The 16,735-nt window shown below is 43.2% G+C and overlaps 1 protein-coding gene across 10 annotated transcripts in view; it reads left to right on the forward strand.

Annotated features, from left to right (window-relative positions):
- The window catches only part of ppfia2 (PTPRF interacting protein alpha 2), a 167,802-nt gene that overhangs the window by 134,976 nt on the left and 16,091 nt on the right, over nucleotides 1–16,735 (forward strand). For all 10 annotated transcript variants that reach the window (XM_085769832.1, XM_085769831.1, XM_085769829.1 and 7 more), the window contains 13 exons: nucleotides 17–163; nucleotides 3,514–3,648; nucleotides 4,383–4,466; nucleotides 6,383–6,514; nucleotides 6,625–6,687; nucleotides 7,054–7,145; nucleotides 8,288–8,420; nucleotides 9,322–9,539; nucleotides 10,791–11,031; nucleotides 12,618–12,647; nucleotides 12,764–12,894; nucleotides 13,470–13,651; nucleotides 14,327–14,414. In XM_085769832.1, the coding sequence (XP_085625958.1) occupies nucleotides 17–163; nucleotides 3,514–3,648; nucleotides 4,383–4,466; nucleotides 6,383–6,514; nucleotides 6,625–6,687; nucleotides 7,054–7,145; nucleotides 8,288–8,420; nucleotides 9,322–9,539; nucleotides 10,791–11,031; nucleotides 12,618–12,647; nucleotides 12,764–12,894; nucleotides 13,470–13,651; nucleotides 14,327–14,414 (1,676 nt within the window). The remainder of the gene's footprint in view (nucleotides 1–16; nucleotides 164–3,513; nucleotides 3,649–4,382; nucleotides 4,467–6,382; nucleotides 6,515–6,624; nucleotides 6,688–7,053; nucleotides 7,146–8,287; nucleotides 8,421–9,321; nucleotides 9,540–10,790; nucleotides 11,032–12,617; nucleotides 12,648–12,763; nucleotides 12,895–13,469; nucleotides 13,652–14,326; nucleotides 14,415–16,735) is intronic.

The following is a 16,735-nucleotide window of genomic DNA, read 5'->3' on the forward strand; positions in this document are numbered from 1 at the left end:
CTTTGTGTGTGTGCAGGCCATGTGTCAGAAGGAGGACATGGAGGAGCGGATCGTCACGCTGGAGAAACGCTACCTGAGCGCCCAGCGGGAGTCCACCTCGGTGCACGACATCAACGACAAACTGGAAAACGAGTTGGCCAACAAGGAGGCGTTCCTCAGACAGGTACGCACCGCACCGCACCGCCTGACCAGGGGTTTGTGGAAGCTACAGCACCAAGAGACTGATAACAAAGCAGCTGCTTCTTCGCTCTCTGAGAACCTCAGTGAAGGTTTTTCTGGGGCGATGGGTCTGAAGGTCCAGGTGGATCATTCATAAGTTGACTTCCCAACATTTTTCCAACAGTAGGACCGCGTAGGCAGCGGCTGGTGTAAGACGGACAGAACAGAGCCCACAGAGGGTTGTCAAGGATAAAAAGTCTTGACATTGTGTCAAATAATGTCAAAGGAAATTACTACCTAGGAGGGAACGTTTGTAGTTTCACATTAGTGTTTACTCTGAGCCGAGCTGCTGCACGTGGCTCAATGCCATCCTCATAATTGATGTAATGCTCTAGTCTACAACATGATCAAACGGTGGGTCAGGATTTATTCCCCTTTTTCTTTTTTTTTTAAAGATTCTTTGTGATTCATCGCAGCCAATTAGATAAATTGCCCGGTACCGCACGAGATTGACATGAGTGCAGACTTCAGCAGCAGCTGAGCTCCGGAAAACATGGAGAGAGAGCTTCATACTAATATGAGCAGAAGTAATGATGAGGCTCACACACACACACACACAGACACAATGATGGGCAGCGCTTGTCAAGAGGAAGGAGACGTCAGCGTCAAGCCGGCGTCTCTCTATAAGACGATCCAGTAGTTGTCAAGGTAAACACATGACCTCTGTGCTCCAGAGACGCTCCACAGAAATAACCTCTAAAGCCTTTTGGGTTTGAGCTCCTGCTTTACCGCACACAAACACACAAACACACACACATGCTGGCTGTGTAATGAGTTTACTGGCGGTTGTGCCAGCAGCTGAACCCTGAGATCTGGCTGCTGATGTCTGAAGATGGAGGGAAGGGGTTGGTGAGGTTTGGCCACTGGTACAGACGGATGACAGAAGATGGGAGGAAATACTGGGGGGGAAAAAAGAGATGGATGTTTGGACATCTAGGGAGGATACTGTAGGGAAAAAAATCACACTGTCATGCTTCCCCACCCAATGGGATGTTGATATCAGACAGAGAATATCACACAACACTACACAGATCTCACCCTCTCTAGTCTAATTATTGTATATTGAGCTGCCAGGCCCGATGCTTTAGGGAGCAGAGCATCTGCCGCCGACGGCGAGGGCTGCCAAGGCGTCCCCCCCTCTTAAAAAAAAAAGGAGTCTTAAAACTGATCAGAGCCCCGAGCGAGACAGAGACGTGCAACAGGGAAATACGAGTCGCTCGGTGGCAGTTCCACTGAACGGTGGGTTTGATTCCCGTCTTTATAATGGCGGAAGTGTCTGTATCTGAATGACTAATCAGGGCAATTACCGGTATGTGCTGAGTCAAAGTTGCCACTGTCGCTCCTGGCAAGTGCGAGAAAGAGCTGCTGCTATTCTGACTCTGTTGTCGGTGCTATTTGTGAAGAAGGGCTAAGGCTCGCTGCCAGAGACTTCAACATCCAGTTCCTCCCACTGAAGACGCAGAATCTGTGCTGCTATTTTCTACCAGGAGATGATGCTCCGCTGACCTCAGCGCGAAAAAAAAAGGAACAGATTCACATTCAAAGAAGCACCTTTTGCCCTTTTGTTACATGATGTGCCAGGACAGAGGGCGGAAACTGTTAGTTAGTTGAACCATCTGCACATTTATTTCTAATTTTCTCTCAATTTATGATTTTATTCTGAGAAGATTCTCGTTGTTTTTTGTTATTGCGAGTTATATCTTAGTGTTCACAAAGGAGCTAGAGGAGCTGCTGAGAAAATGAAGACAGATTATTGAGGGTGAGACACATCCTGAGGCATGTTAGAAAATAAAAAAAAGTATTTAATCTCAGGTATAAAAAATTGAAAATGGATAAACATGCACATGCATAAATTTTATTGACTTTTGGGGTCAGTATCAATACTGCTCAAAATCAGATAATACAAGCTCATACTAGATATGTTATGAATATATTTTTGTAAGAGTGTGCCTTGGGACAAATGCTCCAACAGGTATCCTACAGATTTAAAGGAAAATTACGGTAATTTTTTAAGTAACGCTCTACAGCTCTAGGTCCCCGAGTGCGACCACAGGAAAAAATCTGAGAAAAACATGTGCAGACTGGACCTAGCTCTCCTCCTGCTAGCTGCGCTACACTGCAGTTAAACAGCAAAGTAATGGGGGCAGTTCTTCTAACCGTGACTTTGGCCTCTATATAATGCTCAAAATATCACTACAAATGCTTTGCAACATCCACCAGTTCCTTACCACACAACACTGACTGTGAATAACTCTGTTAATGAGAGAGCACGTAGCCTACCTCTGTTTACTCTAACTTCCTGGGTAGACCTTACTAGTCGACTGTCGAGCTCGGGACTGTTTCCATATCAACAAAAACAAAAATGCGAGGAAAACATGGATTTAGGAGGGAAAAATGATTTTGGATGGGGGAAAAAAGCATCAATGTGAATATAACTGCTTTTTCCCTTTGTTTATAGAGTATCTTTGGTTTAACTACAGTGTAGCGCAGCTAGCAGGAGGAGAGCTACGTAGGTCCGGTTTGCACATATTTTTCTCTGATTTTTTCCTATGGTCGCACTAGGGGACCTAGAGCTGTAGAGCGTTACTTAGAAAATGACCAGAATTATCCTTTAATAGCTGTACACAGTATATAGTATATGCTGTGTACTATATGTGTGTAGTAGAGGCTGTAAAAAAAGATAAAGCTCAGAGTGGGCTGCACCACAGCCGCCGTCTTGGCCGTGTCTGACTCCGCCTCCTAATTTCCAGCTAATCCATTGCACTCAAAAGAGGCCACGCCCTCGATTATACAGAACTTTTATACTTTAATAAGATTTAAACAGGTGAGTTATATAAGAATCCAGCCCTGTATAGTTGGCCTGAAGGAGCAAATTAGCCATAAATAGCAAAACCATTTTTCATGTCAGGCTGTAAACATGTTTATTTCCACTGTAAAGTCGGAGCGGCTGTCTCACCAGTGGCCGTCTCAGCCCTGGATGTTGCCACTAGGTGTGTAGTCAGTGTGTTGTAAGATTTGGACACATGCAGCTCCAATCTCTCTCCTCTCCTGTCAGGCTTTTACTTTGATGCATCTGCAGAAAGTGTTTTCACTGACAGCACTGAATCAAAGAACGGCATAGCTGTGGGAAGTGGCCTTTATTTATTTATTTATTCATACCTGCCATTGTTGTTTACTACCTTTTTTTTTATTATTATTTGAGAATTCGCTGGATGTGGTATCTCATAAATCCTCTGAATGTCTCTCTGCCAACATTGTGTGTGTTTGTGTGTGTGTGTGTGTGTGTGTGTGCAGATGGAGGAGAAGAACAGGCAGCTACAGGAGAGGCTAGAGCTGGCCGAGCAGAAGCTTCAGCAGACCATGAGGAAGGCCGAGACGCTGCCGGAGGTGGAGGCCGAGCTGGCTCAGAGGATAGCAGCCCTCACCAAGGTAGGCGGGCGAACACACACATGTCCACGTTAACACACATACACACACACACACACACATACTGTTGACACACATTCTGACAGATGCCCTCATCTCAAGTGTGCACATCATGGTGTCATGTCATGACGTTTCAACATGTCCCTCTCCTCTTCCTCGGCCACATCAGTCTGACTCCAGCTCCTCTTCCTCCCCTGATGATTATCACTTTGTTATGGAAGCTAAACTCCAAGACATGAACTCCATTCTTAGGAAGGTAGTCCCACAGGGCGTCACAGCTACTGCCGACTCCTGTAGAGAGCAGATTTCATTCATTTATCTTATTAGTGTTTTGTGGCGAGCGTTGTTTACTGGGATTCTGCTCTGGCTGTTCTACCGCCATAGGACAGCTGCATGGCACTTCTGGCTGGAGCTCATAACTTGGCAGCGCTGGAGCAGCTCTCTTCCTCTTTCATTCTGTCCTTTGGTGGCCTGGTTCTCCATCTCTCTCCTCGTCACTCCTTGTTTTCAACCAGCTCTCTCTCTCTCTCTCTCTCAATCTCTCTCTCCAATACTGCTTTAAAACGATAGATCTCCATCTTTGATTTTGGGGTAGAGGCTTTGGCTTGTGTCGTTGCCACTGCTTTTCTTTGTTGCCCCCGCGCGCCCTCCCCTCCCTCCCCTTCCCTCCGTCGAGCTCACAGGTCATCGTGCCCTTTCTCTTTGTTTCTGTCTGTCGCTGTGATCCCATTCCGTAGGCGGAGGAGCGTCACGGGAGCATCGAGGAGCGGATGAGGCACTTGGAGTGCCAGCTGGAGGAGAAGAACCAGGAGCTGCTACGGGTGAGTCAGTGTGGAGGCGTCGTGCCAGGCGGCCGCTCCCGTACCAGCGCTGACAGCTCCGGGCGGCTGTGACTGATGGGGGTGTTGTCTGATGCATCACCAATCAAACTTCACCAAATCACTGTTGGACACACTCTGCTGATGGAGGAGTTTATAAAATGATTACATGAGCATCCTCAAGGTCACGTTTTATAGCGTCAGCCGAAGATACTAGCTGCACAGTGTGGAGGCTTTTATTAGAGCAGTGGTTCTCAACCTTTTTTGAACCAACGCCCCCCTGACCATACCATGGTCCTCTGACCGCCCCCCCCCCAAGAAAAAAAAAACAAAAACCAATGTTACAAAATTTCGCTTTAAACTTGTTTTCTACACTTATCTGTTACTTTATTCATAGGCCTATTTCACTGCTTTCGTGAAGCTAAGACTCTGGTAAACATATTTCAAGCACCAAAACAGTTTGTCCTCATGACGTGTTTTCACAAGGGATTTGAAAATTTTCAAAAAGCGGACTTCAAATTTCCAGCATTTGACCTAAATTATTTATTTTTTACAGGTCTCTAGAACAAAAACTGCCCATAATGATGGTAATGATGACGGAGCTGTCCATGGTTACTTAACCAAAAGTTTCTTGACATATCAAACAAAGAAAACTATGGACTATGGAAGTTTTAATGCTCAAAATACAAACAATATCATGACGTGAACCCTATGTTGCGGTTTAAAAAAAAAAAAAAAAGATTGTTGATTTGGTGCTAGAATGTCCAATTGTACGTGCAAAATTTTTTTGAGGATGCCCTCAAATCACTTATTTTGGGCACTAACTGGGGACCGAAAAGTTGGTAAACTGAATTTCAGAAACATTATCTCTAGCTAACAATGTGGAACAATAAGGTGGATGTATTTCAAAAAACTTATTTCACCACTCCATATATTGATTTTTCGTGGCTTCATTGTAAACAAATGCACATGGCCATGTATTGATTTTTCGGCTTCATTGTAAACAAATGCACATGGCCAGGGACTGCTAGCAAAACAGCGGGAAAGCAGCGGACTTCCATAGTTCCTCTTTGATTAAACATTTGAAATCCCTAGTTTAATGTTACACTGCTCTCACATTTCCATTGAGGGTGGCTCCCCTCCCCTAGCACAGACTTTTTTTTTTTTTACCCCAAGCACGGACTTTTTTTTTTTTTTTTTTTTTTTAACAACTTTATTGAGTAACATGTGGATAGAACTTTATTTTGAAATTTCAGCTTGAAATTTGAATGTTTCACAATAAATTACAGCCTCTTTGAAGTTTTGTTTTGGATAAAAATCTGGCTCATTTTACCTGCTGTGGAAGTCATTTTCCTATTTTTCTGAATAAGGCTGCAGAGCTTTTTCATAATTTCCCAGTGTTTCCTTTCATGCACTGGTTGTCAAAAGAAACAAAAATGATAAACAACATAGTTACCAATGCACCAATGTGCAACAAAAAATAGTACTAATGATGATGATTGTAATCTTTATTTGTGTAGCAGCTTTCATACATGAAATACAACACAAAACATGATAATAATAATGATAATAAGACAAGATAAAAGGTAGAATTATTTAAATATAGGACACATTTTCCCAACCTGATTATCTATTCTAGTTCTCATAGATGTAATTAACAAAAACCTGCTTAAACAATGAAGAATAGCAGCTTCCAACACTGAGACAATACTGCTAATTAAAAAAGAAATGTGTTGAACCCCATTTAAAACAGTGTTGGGCACCACTGCTTTGAGGAGGTCGACGTGGTCATTATCAACAGGATGTGAACGCTCTTTAGTTTTTTTTTTAGCCCCTCGAACAGAACTAAAGATATCCTGTTAATTCACACTGGTATATTTGACTTTAAATACATCATCAGTTGTAATTTGTTCCTTCAGGCTCGGCAGAGAGAAAAGATGAATGAAGAGCACAACAAGCGTCTGTCGGACACGGTGGACCGACTCCTCACGGAGTCCAACGAGCGTCTCCAGCTTCACCTGAAGGAGAGAATGGCCGCTCTGGAGGAGAAGGTCAAATATGATCAATAACATATCGACAGCAGTCCTTCAAAATAAAACGTCAGGGGGTGGATTTTCCTCCTCACCTCTTTCTTGATATTTTTTTCTCCCTCTCTTTGCAGAACTTGTTAATCCAAGACTCCGACGGTTACAGGAAACAGTACGAGGAGTCAATCCACGAGAAAGTAGGTTGCACAGCTGAAGAAATTATGATTACGTCTTTAAAAAAAAAAAATAATCTTTTTCATCATTTTACATGAGGTTGCCTTAATTAAGCAGTTAATAATGAAGAAATAATGAGGTTGGTTGTTGGCATAAATTCCATTTTTTATAAACCTGTGCTGTTGAATATTCATCAACCTCCCGCGTGGGGTAACGAGATGAATTTCATGAGCGGTGCAGAAGACATTAGAAAGTGTCACTCTGTCACTTAGAATTCAGCTATGTGAATTAAATGAGCCACACTGGTGCCACACAGTTCAGTCTTGACGTGCACTAATAACGACGACTGGGATGCTCCATTGTGATGTTTGTCAAATGGTTTTGTCCAGACGCAGCTGGCCGAGGAGATCGACAAACTGAGATCAGAGCTGGACCAGTTCAGATTGAGGGCGGGATCCCTCACAGAACCAACACTGTCCAGGTAAGTTGGTATAAAGCTGTTAAAACTACAGTGTAGAGGTTTCTACATGTCTGCTGTACCTTTATAATGAATCCATATGTGGCTTTAGAGCACTAGAGCCTGTGGTGCCTACTTAAGAGACGCTAAGCTGTGATTGGGCAGTCTGTGTTGCGGGGCAGGGGCGGGGTTTTGGCAAACAGTCAGTTGTTTAAGGGGGATTAGCACCTGCTGCTCTTATTTACTCCCAACAGGACAATCTGCAAAACATTACATAGGATTTATCCATTAAATTAACAAGCAACGTGTGCAAAGAAAATAAAGTTTATCACAGGTTTTACAGCTCCACAGTCTGATGCTCCTCAGAAATGGCTCCAAACAATCGTTAGATTCAATTCACTGGAGAATAATTAAGTATGTGGTTCCATTTGACATATTTGTTTGGCCCAAACACCAGAAGGAGGCCATGGGCTGCTTGACTCTGAGACCGGTTTTAGCTAAAGTTGCTTAGCTGTCTTTTTGGATGATGCTCACAGGCAGAAATCCAGTGGAGATTTAATAAAGGGCCCAAACTGATCCGGTTACAGCCGATCGGAGCTATGTTTGTGTAGCAGGAAGCAAATAAAAACGCAGGAACAAAGACGCACTCTCTCTTGTCGCTGATGAAACAATTTGCTCTGCACTATTGTTAGAAACACTTGCGTCGCTGACCTCTCCGTATCTATTCTCGGATGTCGTCTGGCTTCCTTTTTCATGCTGCATGAAGTTCTGATATTACAGTGTTGATGTGTTGACAGTCGCAGCCTTAATCTCCTCCACAGACAAACAATTTGCAGCCGTAGAGGCATGCATAACAGGCTCTGATCCTTCCAGAAGTACACATTTTCCCCACATCACTGTGACGTTTAGGTACGCTCGAGGTACCCTAACACAAGCTCTGATTGGTTGACTGTCTGACTGTATAACTGTGAACATTACCATAACATTTGTCTCATCTTTTTTGGAATCAGCTTCACAGCTCAGGCACAATCCCTGTTTAGGGTCTTAGGGTTTTGTTTTGTTTTTTTCTCCATCGTTTATTATTATGTCAGGCAGAGAAGATGTAGCTGCACACAGCAGGAGACTTAAAGATGCAGAGAATATATAAAAGCTGTTTTTTACTGTAGGTCTCATCTGGACACGTCGGCTGAGCTCCGGTTCTCGTTGGGATCGCTGGCTGAGACCCAGTCGGACCACTACCGCTCCGCCAAGGTGATCCGCCGGCCAAGGAGAGGGCGGGTGGGTCTGCGTGAAACCAAGGTGAGAGGTTCGGGAGTGGTTTACAAGTAGATCACCTGTTGGAAAAAATATATAAGAGCTAAAAGTCTGGGGCCAGATTCACCAAAATGTTCTTAAGAAACATCTTAACTTCTTCTAAAATTAAGAAGTTAAAATGTAACATGCAGAAAAAATGAATATGTGAGTATTGGGGGCAGGACTAGATAAGCTTTTGCTTCTCCCGCTTTCCCTTTCGGTCATGTGTATTGTATTAATTGGATTGAGATGATGTGTGATGATGATGACTAATTGACATGCCCGAAATGAACCAAATAAATAAATAAAAGAAGGAAGTTCTTAAGTGAAATTCCTCAATATTTTCTTACGAACAGTCTTAAGAACAGTCATTTCGTCACTGCATTGCATTGCACGCACCAAAAAACAACATAGTTTGGGTCTTAACCGTCAGTCACATGGAGAAGGACAAAAAGAGATGCAGAAACTTTTCAAGGCAGGAGCTTGAGGTTATATGGTGGATGAAATGAATGTATGAAAAAAATTACTACTGGGGAAAATTAATAATATGGGAATATCAGGAGACTAACAGTTATCTAACATGCTAACTAACAGTTAACAGGCACTTTGTGTAATTAATATTTACTTTAACTATGACCTACTAGTCTAAACTTGTCTAAAATTTGTTGGAAAAGGTGATATTAGAGGCTTTCCTAGACAGGTCAAGGTTGTCTTAAAGTTAAGAAAAAAGTAAAGAACAAATTTGAGAACTTTGATTTCAAGAATACCATTTATTCTTAAAATTATTATTATTCTTTGGAGAATATGACTGAAGTTAAGAAAAAAATGACACTCAAGAACATTTTTTTCTTAAGAAGGTTTTGTGAATCTGGCCCTTGATCTTGATGCTGTCTCTGTGTTTGTGCAGGCGAAATCACTGGGGGAACACGAATGGCGCTCGCAACAGCTCGGGGTTCTGGGAGGTCACCACTTCGAGAGCGACACGGAGATGTCGGACATCGACGACGACGACAGGGAAACGCTGTTCAGCTCCATGGACCTGCTCTCGCCCAGCGGCCACTCCGACGCACAGACGTTGGCCATGATGCTGCAGGAGCAGCTGGACGCCATCAACAAGGAGATTCGGTAGCTGGCGCGCATCGCAGTATAAATTGAATATAAAAAGACCAGGTTGCCAGACATATTGATTTGCCTCTTTTACTTTAAATTGTGTTCTTAATCCGTTTTAGCCCAAATCCACTTAGCACTTGATTTTTTAGCATCGTATCCTAGAAAGCTGAGTCTTTTGGGATTCATCTCTGCAGCTTTGTGTAGTTGGCTCATACCAGGTTTGCAATGGATAACTCCTCCTCTTCTTAGTTTTTTAAGAAAGTTAGATATTCCACCTAAAATCTGCATTCTTACACATTAATACAGTGTTTTTCAACCTTGGGGTCGTGACCCCACACGGGGTCGTCTGGAATTCAAATGGGGTCGCCTGAAATGTCTAGTCTAATTACTGATAAAAAATATTTTTTTAACTAATTATTATTCTTTTTTAAATTATGATTAAAAACACCACACACAATCTTAAACAACTGTATTCCATTCTTTCACTTTCTCAAATATAAGTTGAGTTCAAATAAAATGCAGCATGGCACATCTTGATTGGCGACCGCGATCACGTGACTGCACATGATCGTGGGGTCGCCAGAAATTGGGGTCACAAGCCAAGAAAGGTTGGGAATCACTGCATTAATATAAGTAAAAACTTATTCAAAACACTCCAAATATGATCTTAATTGCTTTAAACTGTTAAGCCCACACTTAGGTATCACATGTCATTAAGTCACTCCTCTGTCCCTGTCCTTGCATGCACTCAGTGTTTTGGGCACGTCTTTCTCATTAATGCTGTAATTATCCAGTGCTGATAACTAATCACTGCTCTGGGCACAACTTTCACTTAGTCCTTTTATTCCTCAGGTTCTTTAATGCTCCTTTTAGGTCTTCCCTCATTTACATGGCCTTCAACAGGCAGAGTGCCACGCTGCTCCCAGGAAGAGTTAATCCAGACCTGATGGCAGATAGTGATCATGAATCCAAGGAGTTTGAGCTCGCAGCTAATTACAAAGTTAGAAACCCTGGGTATCGTTCAAACTAATGACCCTGACTTTTAGCCCTTTTATCGCTGCTCTTTGGCCTTTAATTAGTTTGCCTTATACTCGAGGTATTTAATGGAATTAGTTATGCAAATCTCCAGAAATCCACCTCTAAGGACTTCTACAGATAAGACTGAACGCTGTACTGGTGTTACTGATACCAGGGCCTGTCCTCTGAGTGATCCAAGAGATGAGCCAACTTTTTCCTCTAACTCCTCTCTCTCTGTCCTCCGTCCAGGCTCATCCAGGAGGAGAAGGAGTCCACGGAGCTGCGGGCGGAGGAGATCGAGAACCGCGTAGCCAGCGTCAGCCTGGAGGGGCTCAACCTGGCCCGAATGCACCACCACGGAGCCTCCATCACTGCCTCGGCCACCGCCTCCTCCCTGGCCTCCTCCTCGCCGCCCAGCGGACACTCCACCCCGAAGCTGGACCCCCGAAGCCCCGCCCGCGACATGGAACGCATGGGGGTCATGACACTGGTACGACGTTAACCCTCAAACACACACGTCCTTCCTGTTCTTCCTAAACAGCCTGATGAGTCACGACCACATCCACCACAGCTCTATGATTGTTTTCTTGTTGTTTTTTTTATATCAAGATGCATCATGTTACTGATCTAAGCGTTTTCTGAGATATCACACTGACAGAGCGTGAGATGTGACATGGATTTCTACGCGCGGCCCAGCTGCAAAAATAATTAGCTGTCTCTGATTTTAGTCCGCGGCGCCGTGACTGACAGCTGCAAATTTCTTTCTAGATATAAGGGATTTACTATACTTGTATCACACAGCAGCATTTGATTAGAGTTTGAGTATAAGCTGAGTCTAAGTGTATACTTTATTTTTAGAGGTCGCATCACTTTCGTAAGAACACAGAGATGCAGAGAAACCTTATGTCCATCGCAGCTTATGAATGGAGTCAGCGGTTGATGGTTGTTTTAATGAATTGTAGACAAAAAAGAAATAGAAGGCAGACAGCTGTGGGGTTTTTTACAGCATCTCTGCATGCGTAGCTAGAAAGGGCATTAATTTTTGAAGACTTGCTGCATTAAATTAGCGAGCGGAGAGAGCTCCGTCAGCTGTCATCATGCAGCTCAGGGGTCGACAGGACGCCTTTCACTTCCTCTCAGAATCCACAACATTAATGTCAAGTGTGAGAATCCACACCAGCTGATCAGGGAGGAAAATAGCCACATGTAATATATGTGCATATTAGATTTAATGCATGACATATACTGTATGTACATATAAGATAAAGACAAATATGTAAAAATTATATGAAACCTGTTAGAAATTGGTTAACATATGACCAGGACATAGAACTATGTTTATGTATGAATGCTTATATTGTTGGCATGTTGATCAATATAAATATATAGTATATACACACATCTCAGGTCTGTCAGTGTATAGTGATATTACAATGTATACAGTAGAGTACAAACAGTCTGAGACCAGTTTCCCAGAATGGTAAAATCCAAACTAATGTGAAATTGATAAGAAAAAATATACACATGCATACATGCATTTTCAATTGTGCATGCATGTTGTTGTCATACATTTACATATATAAATTTAATGTATTTTTAATTAAATATACTATTACCATGGATGGTTACAAGAACTTATACTATTTAAAAAGTTCCTCATATAGATATTTTCTATAAATCTTCAAATGAACTATCTCTCTCTACCTCTTCATAACTTAAAACCTCATATACAATATAAAACATATGATCATATGATGTAGGTGATATATATGACCACACTACTCCTGATACAGGGACATATGGATGTCATATATATCTGGCTTTCAAAGGAATCAGGCTTTTATTGATTAGTCAAATGATTTGTTTCCCAATCCACATCTGATCCCTCTGTATTGATCTGACTAAATTGATCCTCAGTGTTCAAGGAGGGAAAAGGCTCGTGAGCATCTAATGATGTATGATATTAATATGAATGAGCCAATTGTTGCTCATTTACTGCCAACATGCGAGTGTTGATGCTCCAACACGGTGATATTGACCAGTGTTTTCTTCTTCCTCTCCTCTTCATCCCGACAGCCCAGTGATCTGAGGAAACACAGGAGAAAGGTAAACATGACGTCGCCGAATTCCTATAGTTGCCATAGTAACACGCAGCGGATATTAGCTATATGTATGTAAACATCTAACGTCTAACGTCCGGTTATTTTGCCGTCACGCCTCAGATAGCGGCAGTGGAAGAGGACGGCCGCGAGGACAAGGCCACCATCAAGTGTGAGACGTCCCCGCCTCCAACGCCGCGCACAGTCCGAATGACACACACACTGCCAGCCTCCTCGCACAATGACGCACGAGGGTGGGTGTCAGCTGTGCAAACATTTCTTTAAGGAGAAACTAATCTCACTGGTTTGGAAAAGTCTGCTTTGTTCTGTCGCATGTTCTCTCCCCAACTGCTGCTGGATGGAGTTGGTGCTTTTACCAACTGCAGCAGCAGCAGCAGAGGAAGTGTTTTTTGTTCCCGGTTCCTCTTTCATGAATGAGTGTTCGCTTCGTGTGCCGATCATCAGATGGTGCAGTCGTCTCCGCTCTGCCTGGATGGAAATAAGTTGGTTTAGCGCCCACTTAGCTCTCGGAATTCAGCTGCAATTTTTGCCATGAATAATTTTTTTATAGCATGCCGGAGATAATCCTGGATACATTATCAAATTTAAAGCTTAAAAATATCAGATATTAGCTTCAGTAAGCGGCGTAAATAAATAAACATTTGGTTAAGCTGCCAGTAGACGGCACAGAAAGTAAATGCGGATTGCCTTTTCCATTTTTAAAAGTGAGATCAGAGCAAAAGAAAGTTAGGTTGTGATGATTCTTGGATAGGTATTAAATGTCTACCCCTAAGAAATGGAAATCTAAAACTTCTGTTCATGTCGTCAGGATCGTGGCGTCTCTGGAGGCCGAGGCCAGCGCCCTGAGCAGCGTCGCCAGCAGCCAAGACTCCCTCCACAAGCAGCCAAAGAAGAAGGGCATCAAATCCTCCATCGGGCGGCTGTTTGGCAAGAAGGAGAAAGGCCGAATGGCACACCTGGCACACAGACAGGTCATGGTAGATCCACACGGTAAGAGGATGGATCGACAGCCATAATAATATCCCTTGAAAATATGAATGAAATCTGCAGCAGCTAATGATACTGAATGGACTGATCTACTTTGTATTTATACTTATAATCTTTTTTTTTGCTGTTTTTTTAATACTCTTTTGATTGGTTTTTCAATTTTATGAGCACAAACATTAAAGGGATAGTTCAATATTTTGGCAAATTGGCCCATTGCCATAATAAATCCCTATAGTCATAGCAGTAGGTTTGTTACCTTTAATTATCGGTGCAAGCTATTTTTAGAACGGCGGAGCAGAGCCGTGAGCTGCTCAGAGCTACGCTACTGAGGCTCATGGGATTTCTTGGTTTCCCTCCAACAACTCAAGCGTTTTGGAGTTTTTGGATTGTGTATTTGATGAGTTTGACCACATACATAAAATAAATGAAAGGGAAGACAGTCCTCATCTTTCAGGGACAGATGATGAGTTATAGCTTCTGTAAGAAGGAGTGCAATGGTTCCCAGATCCTCCAAAACTTGTCCGATTTGTGATTAAGGTCATGAGTCAACTTCTCGAGAGGAATAAGAGCAGAAATCTGTGATATCCACATGTTGACAGTAGGGACCCGGGGAGTCGACCACCGCTTTTTTTTTAGCTCTTTAATATTGTGGAATTAATGTTCCTCTTTCTTTACCAGCGACCATGATGGATGCAGACATGGGCCAGGACATGGGAGTGGGCAAGCTGGGCACGCAGGCCGAGAAGGACCGCAGGTTGAAAAAGAAGTAAGCTTTTATTAAAGGGCCCCTCCACACACACAAACACATGCTACACCCCCCCACTACAGAAGTTTCACCCTGGCTGCAGAGCCTTAAGAGGATCTCCTTATGTGCAGCCGCTATTGTGCCTTTTTTTATAAAAACAGACGGCCGTGTTACATTCATGGTCGTGTTTAGAAGAATGGTTGCGTGTGGAAGTCATCGGGCTGTTTTTAACACTCACTCACCGCAGTGAATACAGTCTCATCTGACCTTTAACACACAGGCCACGGCTCCAGCCTCCACCTCCTGTGTTTAGCCTTTAGCTCTCCTCCTGTATGGAAAGCACGGCTGGCACCGCACCGTACAGTTTGTAATACCATAACCCCACACTGAGAGCAGGGTCGATAGAAAGCAGAGGGCGGATCAGCATCGAGGAGCAGAGATCAGCCTCACTGTATTCACACGCAGAGCCAAAGTCACACTATTGATCCGGAGCTGAAAAGCCAATTAATCTCACAAAGCTTTACTTTGTCAATTTGGAAGCTATAGATGGCGTTTCCTAACACACCGCCCATAGATTACACTCACTGTCACATTGGGTGTGTTCTGCCCTGCAGGGGTAAAAAAAAAAATGGTGGGGAACCCCTCACAAATCAGGAGTGTTGCAGAATATACTGTATGTGTGCGCGTGAGTGTGTTTGTACTGTATATATGCGTGTATGTGTGTGCATTTGCCATGCCCCGGCGCCAAATGATGAATGTCATTTGCTCGAAGTGCACATTGAGTTGTCATGACGAATAACTTTGCCTCCCATGTTAGTCGGTCAATAGACGGTATTGTTCGTTTGTATGTTGACAAATGTGTTGTTTCTCTTCCACTGCACCGACTTCTTCATAGCAGTGTCCGGGACTTTAAGGCCTCACCACCACCTTGCATCTTGGCGCCTCCTCCTCCTCCTCCTCCTCCTCCTCCTACTCCTCCTACTCCTCCTCCACACTGCATGCCATTAAGCTGCCTGCACTATTTCCATTTCAGCATCTTGATCGATCAGTACCGCTGTGGTCTCATTTTTGGTGTGTTTTTATTTCTATTTTTATTTTTTTTCCTTCAAGAGGTTACGACGAGTATCTGAATGTAACTGAGCATTTGAATGTAAGGCCATGGAGGGGGTCTTGCTGTGTTTCAGTGCATTTCTCATTTCCTCTGCTGCACGAGATGTGGTCAGGACTGCATTGTAGAAGACAACATTTGTTTTTTTTGACTGATCTACAGATGCTCCTGTAAACGAATGCCCTCCATTGTGAGTTATATGTGTGTGGATGTGAGTGTGCGTGTGCTTGTGTGGAGAAAGACGGAGAGCGCGCGTGTCTTTGTTTAGAGCCGTTATTGCCTATTTAACTCATTAACATTTGTGTACTTTTGTCTCCCCGTCGCTCTTTCTTTCTCTTTCTCTCTCTCTCTCTTCTCTTGCTCTCTTACTCTCGACTCTCTTACCCTTCCTCTCCCTCTCATCATCCTCTGACTCTAACAAAAGCGGGTAAGTTGTGAGGATGTATAACTGAGCTCCTGGATATGACCATTGTCTCTCAGCCATATTGCCCTGTCTTGCCATCACCTTCTCCTGTCTGTCCGCCATCCGTCCTCTCCTGAACGACCAGTGCCAAAAGCTGACGTCTCTTTATCTATATATCTCTCTATCTATCCTTCATGGCTGTTAACAGCACCACTGCTTTCTTTCTTTCTTTCTTTTTTGTTTCTTTCTCTCTTTTTCATTTACCATCTGAAGACGTTTCTTCCCCCCTTCTTACAGTTCAATGGCAGCTGCATCCATGGCTGGACAGAGAATGTGCCGCCGCTAAAAACTGGGGCCTACTTTTTCTACCTGGAATGTCTTCCTCTCCTTTTTATATGTGTCTCTATCTATTTGTGTGAAATAACCAGCTGCAATATCTGGTTATGGGAATGTCAAATGTTCTTTTTGTTTGTATGATTTCTTCATAACTGTTTCCTTACTTCCCTTTTCCCCCAGCTATGTTCAGTGGATGTATTTCCTCCATGCATTAGACCTGACCTGAACATAAAAACATGAGCTATCTTCCCCCCCATGTGCTGGATAGATAAGACAGTGAATGTACCTGGTTGCGTTATATGGATGAACACATTTCCTCTGTAGGCTTTTGTGTGCCATGTAAGCTGTGTTTTTGAGTGCACTTTCACTGCACTGACGCCCTCAATGCTGAGAGTGCTACATGTATCATGTTATGACAAAGCCCACTCTTTTCCATTTGTCAATTCTTTGACAACATACTCAGGGAATGGGTTGTTGATTCAGAGTTTTTTTTGT

The sequence above is a fragment of the Trachurus japonicus genome, chromosome 23 (assembly GCF_045865225.1).
Source record: "Trachurus japonicus isolate A0001 chromosome 23, Traja_1.0".
Taxonomy (NCBI): domain Eukaryota; kingdom Metazoa; phylum Chordata; class Actinopteri; order Carangiformes; family Carangidae; genus Trachurus; species Trachurus japonicus.